The 9,466-nt window shown below is 38.8% G+C and overlaps 1 protein-coding gene across 1 annotated transcript in view; it reads right to left on the bottom strand.

The window, feature by feature from the left end:
- Positions 1–9,466, bottom strand: part of LOC311235686 (solute carrier family 12 member 2) — a gene marked incomplete at its 3' end in the record, with an annotated part of 117,418 nt that overhangs the window by 49,259 nt on the left and 58,693 nt on the right. Inside the window, 2 exon segments of the mRNA XM_084323154.1 lie at positions 597–745; positions 3,525–3,609. Of these exon segments, the coding sequence (XP_084179280.1) occupies positions 597–745; positions 3,525–3,609 (234 nt within the window).

Here is a 9,466-nt window from a genome sequence, read left to right as displayed (position 1 = left end):
TTTTTCAACTGTAGCCAAGAGTAAATACCTTAACCATATCAAAACAGCAGTCAAAGAGTATATTTTCAGCACTACGTTTGTTTACCAATGATTAAGTGTTATTAGCTAAATATGAGTTTATAGAATTCTTTGCACATTGCATCGGAAACCTGATGATAAAGCCGTCATGAAGATTACGAAATTACGCCATCATGAAACCGTTGTAGTCCTAAGAAAGAGGAGACCCAGGGCTTTCGATGGACAAAGATGAAAATATATTTTTTTTATAATAATAATAATTGATATTCTCCTTTGGTTCATTACAATTTACTCAAACCTAGTAACAGACACAATATTTCTGGGACACTGGGCACTGGGAATACATTCCCTGAGGTTCATAGATGTCCCTAGATACCAAGAACATGCAAATGTACCTTGTAGAAGTAGAGCAATCTTCCATTTACTTGGGTATGTATTTTTAGGCGAATTTTCTGAAAATAATGGCTTGATGTATCGGATTCACTTTACAACTGCAGATACATGCAGATATTCCAAACAGGAGTCAAGACGTAGTTACATGTTTCTTTGGCTGTAGATCAGATGGACTGTCCTCCTACCTGGAAGTCATTCATCAGTCCGTACTGGCAGCCTCCCTCCTTGCAGATGGAGAAGTCGTAGCCCAGCGTACAGGCGGCGTCGGTGCAGTTCACCGTGTCGCTGACGGTGTCGTTTTGGTCCCCTGTGGCGTCCCTCACTATACAGGCGCCTGCAGGCAGAGAGGGCAGTGAGCAAGGTATGCGCACGCACGTAGTAGTGTGCATGGTATTTACCAGTGGAGATAGTAGTATGTATGGCATTCAGGGGTGCGTTGGTCATGGGACGGGGTTGCACGCAGAGCAACCGGCTCTGTGAGCAGAAGCATGCACATACACAGGAATGCGCTGCACTCGACTAATGCGCCAACTTGCCAAGTACCCACCTGGCTACTTTGCATAACAATAGCTCAGGTCGTCAGGTGTGTTCAAATACATCCTCAGATACATTCACACAAAACTTGTGAATGCAATGTGTTACATCCCATTCCTAGAGGCAATTAGGCGTTGTCTTTAGTCTGTGCGCACGCGAGGGAACATTTATTTGCATGCGCGGGAGCGCACGTGTACGTGGCGTCATTAAAACACAGTGCAACCAGGTATGAAATCACCAACGCACCACTGATGGTATTTATAGTAGTATGTATGGTATTTACCAGTGGAGATAGTATTATGTATGGTATTTATAGTAGTATGTATGGTATTTATAGTAGTATGTATGGTATTTATAGTAGTATGTATGGTATTTACCAGTGGAGATAGTATTATGTATGGTATTTATAGTAGTATGTATGCTATTTATAGTAGTATGTATGGTATTTATAGTAGTACATATGGTATTTATAGTAGTATGTATGGTATTTATAGTAGTATCTATGGTATTTACCAGTGGAGATAGTATTATGTATGGTATTTATAGTAGTATGTATGGTATTTATAGTAATATGTATGGTATTTATAGTAGTATGTATGGTATTTATAGTAGTACATATGGTATTTATAGTAGTATGTATGGTATTTATAGTAGTATCTATGGTATTTATAGTAGTATGTATGGTATTTATAGTAGTATGTATGGTATATATAGTAGTATGTATGGTATTTACCAGTGGAGATAGTAGTACATATGGTATTTATAGTAGTATGTATGGTATTTATAGTAGTACATATGGTATTTATAGTAGTATGTATGGTATTTATAGTAGTATGTATGGTATTTATAGTAGTATGTATGGTATTTATGGTAGTATGTATGGTATTTATAGTAGTATGTATGGTATTTACCAGTGGAGATAGTAGTACATATGGTATTTATAGTAGTATGTATGGTATTTATAGTAGTACATATGGTATTTATAGTAGTATGTATGGTATTTATAGTAGTGCATATGGTATTTATAGTAATATGTATGGTATTTATAGTAGTATGTATGGTATTTATAATAATATGTATGGTATTTATAATAGTATGTATGGTATTTATAGTAGTATCTATGGTATTTATAGTAGTATGTATGGTATTTATAGTAGTCTGTATGGTATTTATAGTAGTATGTATGGTATTTATAGTAGTATGTATGGTATTTACCAGTGGAGATAGTAGTACATATGGTATTTATAGTAGTATGTATGGTATTTATAGTAGTATGTATGGTATTTATAGTAGTATGTATGGTATTTATAGTAGTATGTATGGTATTTATGGTAGTATGTATGGTATTTATAGTAGTATGTATGGTATTTACCAGTGGAGATAGTAGTACATATGGTATTTATAGTAGTATGTATGGTATTTATAGTAGTACATATGGTATTTATAGTAGTATGTATGGTATTTATAGTAGTGCATATGGTATTTATAGTAATATGTATGGTATTTATAGTAGTATGTATGGTATTTATAATAATATGTATGGTATTTATAATAGTATGTATGGTATTTATAGTAGTATCTATGGTATTTATAGTAGTATGTATGGTATTTATAGTAGTATGTATGGTATTTATAGTAGTATGTATGGTATTTACCAGTGGAGATAGTAGTACATATGGTATTTATAGTAGTATGTATGGTATTTATAGTAGTACATATGGTATTTATAGTAGTATGTATGGTATTTATAGTAGTATGTATGGTATTTATAGTAGTATGTATGGTATTTATAATAATATGTATGGTATTTATAATAGTATGGTATTTATAGTAGTATCTATGGTATTTATAGTAGTATGTATGGTATTTATAGTAGTATGTATGGTATTTATAGTAGTATGTATGGTATTTACCAGTGGAGATAGTAGTACATATGGTATTTATAGTAGTATCTATGGTATTTATAGTAGTATGTATGGTATTTATAGTAGTATGTATGGTATTTATAGTAGTATGGTATTTATAGTAATATGTATGGTATTTATAGTAGTATGTATGGTATTTATAATAGTATGTATGGTATTTATAATAGTATGTATGGTATTTATAGTAGTATATATGGTATTGATAGTAGTATGTATGGTATTTATAGTAGTATGTATGGTATTTATAGTAGTATGTATGGTATTTACCAGTGGAGATAGTAGTACATATGGTATTTATAGTAGTATGTATGGTATTTATAGTAGTACATATGGTATTTATAGTAGTATGTATGGTATTTATAGTAGTATGTATGGTATTTACCAGTGGAGATAGTAGTACATATGGTATTTATAGTAGTATGTATGGTATTTATAGTAGTACATATGGTATTTATAGTAGTATGTATGGTATTTATAGTAGTACATATGGTATTTATAGTAGTATGTATGGTATTTATAGTAGTATGTATGGTATTTACCAGTGGAGATAGTAGTACATATGGTATTTATAGTAGTACATATGGTATTTATAGTAGTATGTATGGTATTTATAGTAGTATGTATGGTATTTATAGTAGTATGTATGGTATTTACCAGTGGAGATGGTCACGAAGATGTAGGTGATGCCAGTGATCAGGATGGCTAGTAGAGTTCCTTTAGGAATGGCAGACTGGGGGTCCTGCATGGAAACACATTAGATATGGTGACCTTCTGTATCCTGGTGTAGAATACAAGCGGTTTAGTTTAGTTTAGTTTAGTTTAGTTTAGTTTAGTTTAGTTTAGTTTAGTTTAATTTAGTTTAGTTTAGTTTAATTTAGTGGAGTTGAGAAACCGGATGATATAGAATAGATGCAAGGAAATTACGCCGTCATGAAACCGTTGTAGTCCTAAGAAAGAGGAGACCCAGGGCTTTCGATGGACACAGATGAAAACATATATTTTTTTATTATAATAATTGATATTCTCCTTTGGTTCATTACAATTTACTCAAGCCTAGTAACAGACACAATATTTCTGACACTGGGAATACATTCCCTGAGGTCCATAGATGTCCCTAGTCCCAGTGGCGTGAATACTTTCCCTAAGCCAGTTGTACTTCCGCGTTTGGTTTGCGCAATCTGATTGGCCACTGACGTTTCAACAATCACGCCTAGCTTTCAGTTCCACAGCCCAAGTCCTTCAGTCCGACATCACATCAATATAAATAACGTATTGTTTTCATCTCTCTATTGATTGATTGATTGATTGATTGAAAAGTTTATTAACAGATTGCAGAATGGGTACAGTACAGTACAGCTCAATACATACAATTGTTAAGGGGATGCAGACCAGAGAAAGACTTTCGTCTTGTTTACATCAGGGTCCCCCATTTTCAATTCATCATAACATATATGACACACACGACATACAGATAGACAGTACTGCTACATCTATACATTTATGACATACCAGATTTTCAAATACAGTACTGTTTGTGATACAAAAAGTGTCCAGAAAAGAGTGTATATACATTTGACGTAGAAACTGTACATTATTGTACTGTACTATATTAACTAGCTATTCATATCAATCGAAATAACGTATTGTATTGTTTTCATCTCTCTATATTAACGTGATTCCATCAACACAACATAAATGTTCAAAACACGACTTCATTAAGAAGTAGGTAATATGGCATTATAAAATAGGCATTATTCAGCCACAGGCAGGAGTTTTTAGATCACAGGCTGGTCATGCATAATCTCGCCCACCAGACTCTTCTACAGAATTGACTAGGTCGCGCAAGTCAATCAATAGATTAGTTAGTTAGTATATTGATGCACGGCGGTAGCAGTATAGCGATGCACGGCGGTAGCAGTATATTGATGCACAGCGTATATTGATGCACGGCGGTAGCGCGTTAGTTGGTATATTGATGTGCTAGTTAGTTAGTATATTGATGCACGGCGGTAGCGAGTTAGTTGATAGTTAGTAGTATATTGATGCAGGTAGGTAGCTGATGCAGGTAGGTAGCTGATGGACTTGTGGAACTGAAAGTTCTGAAAGTTAGGCCGCGATTGGGCGCTGAGAGAAACGTCAGTGGCCGTCAGTGGCCAATCAGATCGCGCAAACCGAACACGGAAGTACAACTGGCTTAGGGAAAGTATTCACGTGTCCCGGTGTTTTCCCCGCCCTATCTCATCGCTCTGTGATACTAGTGGTAACTTTAAGACTTTAAACGGGGCCTACAGGTGGTTCCACAGGTGGTTCCACAGGCCAGTAGGGTCTACAGGGTCTACGCACCCCTCTACCTTCAGGAACTCATCACTCCACAATCCTCCACCCGCACCCTCAGATCTGCAGGTAGCCTGCTCCTTCAGGTCCCCAATACCCGGCTCTGCACCATGGGTGACCGAGCCTTCTGCACGGCTGCACCACGCCTGTGGAACAGCCTCCCCATCCAGCTGAGGGCACCACAGAGCCAGGGCCCTCATTTATCAATGGTGCGTACGCACAGATATGTGCGTAACCCGTGCGTACGATAATTTCTAAGCAAAGTGTGTGACTTATCAATTTGAACGTGTGCTTGACTTTGTGCATATATTTACGCACAGCTCAGGGCATGCGTACCTGGTGCACAGCGGTAGAATATGAATATTGCAACGCGGGGTGCATTAGTTTGAACACTGGCGTGTTCTGTATGACCCGTAATTCATTATAGTTAATTGTAAAATAGCAACAGTAGTGTAGTTTTTTTTTTTTTGTAAATGTTTTTATTTTCTCTTTTTCAAAACATACATAGAACAAGACATCACAATACAATAGATTTACGGTAATAATAATAGAGACACTAACAACAATAACACTAACAATAATAACAACAGAAATGATAGTAAGAATAATAAAGACATAATATAAACTATAAAAGTACATTATCAGACATGACAAAAGACAAACAACAAAGACATGGCTCAAATATTCACATGTTGTACACTGTATATACAGCAGAAGTGGCGGTTAGGGAGTCAGCTCCTGGTCAACGATAGCACCCAGTGTACTGATAAACTGTGTGTGTGGAGTGTGTACGTTTATTTTGTATATGTGTGTTTTGTGTGCGTTTAGTATGGATGTGTGTTTTATGTGTGCATGTTTTATATGTGTGAGTGCACGTGTTTCGTGTGTGTGTGTGTGTGTGTGCGAACAGGCATGTACTTCTAAATACATTATGATATCCTCTGCAACGACCCAAAGCATCTACATACAAGACATTAGTGATCTCTAGGGAGGCTAAGAGTAATGGGGAAATCCGCCGAGTACAGTGGTGGATAGCGCAGGTCCAATATGAGATAGATATGGGTCCCATATTTCATAAAAAGTGTCCAACTTGGAGTGCAGCATACATGTGATGTATTCACAAGGAATACAGTCCATAATAATGTTGTGCCATGACATCTTTGATGGGACCTCGTCCTTGATCCAGAACAACAGAATGTTTTTCCTAGCAGCAAATGTCAACAAATTGAACAGTCTCCTATGTTTGAAATTGGCAATATGAATATCTGGGAGGCCTAGTAAGAGGCAGAGGGGATCCAGTTCGATGGGGGTCTGGAATATATCAGATAGTTCCTCTACGATGTCGAACCAATAGCTCTGGAGCTTTACACAGGACCAAAAGCAGTGGACGTGGTTTACAATCTCTATCTTGCATTTAAAGCAGAGTGGGGATGCATTGGGATCCATTTTACTCTTAAGGGCAGGGGTAATATGAATGCGGTGTAAGATTCTAACTTGGATAGACTTGGTGCGGTTGCAAACCGAGATTTATTTTGCGTATGTCCATGCATCCTGCCAGTCCTCGTCCGTGATCTCTATGTCCAAATCTTTTTCCCAGGACTGTTTAGTGACAAGGGAAGATAAAGATGAATTAAGGTTTAGAGTACTATAGAAAATAGATATTTGTTTTTTAGGAATCTGCAAGGAAAGGGCCAGTTAATTACCAGTGAGGTGTCCTTGGTGATAAACTGCCTAATTTGTAAGTATTTAAAAAATTCCGTTTTCAATAGGCCATACCGCTGCTGCAGCTGTAGAAAGGACATTAGGGTCTGGCCATCAAACAAGTCGCCAAGATTAGTTATGCCCTGCGTATGCCAGGTCTTGAAGCCGCCGCCAATTTGGTCTGGCTTAAAGTCAGGATTGCCTACGATCGGGGTAAGAGGAGAGGTCAGGTTAGCCCTCCACCTTACGGACAGTCTTCCAGGCCTTGACGGAGCATAGTGTGATGGGGTTAGAGCATATTTTCCTAACAGACTTAAAGTCTTTGATAGTAGGTTCCACAGGGGGGACCTAGATTGCGAGGATTCAATGTCTAGCCAGATTGATAGTGGGTCTGATCTGAACCAACCAACAAGTACCCTAATGTGTGCTGCTAGTTGGTAATGTCTTATATTAGGTAGGTCTAGACCCCCATCTTCACCATCCATCTGTAATTTGGCCATTTTCAGACGCGGTTTCTTCCCATTCCAAATGAATGAGCTTAGCCAGCCTTCTAGAACCTTGATAACCTTGTTTGTCAGCAGCACTGGAATCATTTGGAGAGGGTATAATAGTCTGGGGAGTACGTTCATTTTGACGAGGGCTATCCTACCCAGCCAGGAGATTGGTAAAGGGGCCCATCTAACTAAGTCTGCCCTTATGGTGTCTAAGAGGGGGGGAAAGTTGGCCTTAAACAATGTATCATAGGTGGGTGTCACAAATACTCCTAAGTAAACGAAGCCGGAGGGCGACCAGCGAAATGGGAAGGGCTCGGGCAGGATCGGGATGGATTTAAGTGTCCCAAGTGGCATTGCTTCGGATTTGGAAGTTAATTTTGTACCCCGAGAAGGTTCCAAATGTGGAAATCATGTGGGTTAGACATGGAATGGAAGAGTCAGGTTTAGATATAAAGATCAGTATGTCGTCCGCGTAAAGAGTGATTTTGTGCTCCGTCTCGCCCACCCTAATACCTGAGATCGCGGCTGACTGCCTTATGGCCTGAGCGAGTGGTTCTATGGCCATGTCAAATAGTAAAGGGCTAAGAGGGTCCCCTGGGGGTTCCCCCGTTGTAGAGGAAAGTTGTTAGACCTAAGCCCGTTAGTCAGAACCGCCGTCATCCGTGAGTTGTAAAGAACCTTGACCCTAGGCCTGCCGCGATAAGCAATAAATCGATTAATTGCCGCGATAATTAAAATGAATGCAATGATTTTGACGGGCGCGATTAATTGCTATTTGCGCGTTTGTTTTAATGAGGCGGACCCAGTGCCCCTTGTCAGTCACTGTCCGTGTTGGGAGGCGGGCCGCTGGCTTTACTACAGAGCACAGCACAGGAGCTCCGTGGGGCTAACGTTACCCCTCATTGTGTCTATTCTATAATCAATAACAACATTAACGAGACCCTCGTTGTGTCTATTCTGGCCGCCTAACGCTAACGTTACCTCTCATTGTGTCTATTCTACAAGCGTTAACGTTAGCTAGGCTGTCTATGCTAACGTTAACGAGCATTAGGCTAACAAGCTGTAACGTTACCAGTCGCGTCTATTTGCTAACGTTAGCATTAGGTAATAACCGGTTTAAAATGGATGGTGATTACCTCACGTTGTGTCTATTCTACTAGCATTAACGTTACTCATACAAACAATCAATAGCGAGTTATATTGATCACGCTATGTACGATAGCCATGCTAAAACGCTAGCACAACATTAGCACCTAACCTAACAACAAGCCTTAACAAGTCAGCGATCTTTTTGCGAGACAACTCTCCGCTCGGTGGCAAATTGTGTTGATGTCGGTTTTGTTTAATCAATAAATGAGGCAGAATACACAGTGACTGTATCCTTTGTTTATTGCACTTGTGCCTGCTGCAAACATAATGATTATGAAATCCTAGAGACGCGTCTCTATTCAGTGGTCTGCAGTGTTTCACGTGACTTTTCTGGTACCCAAAAAGTACCTGAAATAATCACAACAATACTTCCGGTCCGGTCGGTGGGCTTCAAAATAAAAGTCTTAAACACCGGAAAAGACGGAGCGGTGGGCTTCAAAATAAAAGTTTTTGGAAATAAATTTCTCCAAAAAAAAAAATTCTCTAACCGGTCGCAATAATATCGCTTATCGCGATATTTTCGGGGGCAATTAATCGCCCAGCAAAATGTGTTATCGTGGCAGGCCTACTTGACCCAGTCAATAAAAGTGTTTCCTAGGCCAAATTCAGCGAGAAACAAATACGGCCATTCTACATGGTCGAATGCCTTCTCCGCGTCGAGAGACAGAACCACCGCGGGGTGGTCTATCTCACGAGTCATTTGGATGATATTAAGGAGCCGTCTCATGTTGTCGGTAGAGTTCCTACCCTTAATAAAACCAGTCTGATCTTCGTTAATAATGAAAGGGAGCACTTTTTCTAGGCGCATGGACAGGATCTTGGAGAGCAATCTTTGGTCCGAATTAAGTAGGGCTATAGGCCTATAGGAGGCGCACTTTTCAGGGCATTTACCCTTTTTAAGGAGAAGGCAAATATTGG

The sequence above is a fragment of the Notolepis coatsorum genome (genome assembly GCF_963971535.1).
Source record: "Notolepis coatsorum genome assembly, chromosome: 10".
Lineage (NCBI taxonomy): Eukaryota > Metazoa > Chordata > Actinopteri > Aulopiformes > Paralepididae > Notolepis > Notolepis coatsorum.
Note: the sequence above shows the minus strand (reverse complement) of the source record. Positions and strands in the feature narration are given on the sequence as shown.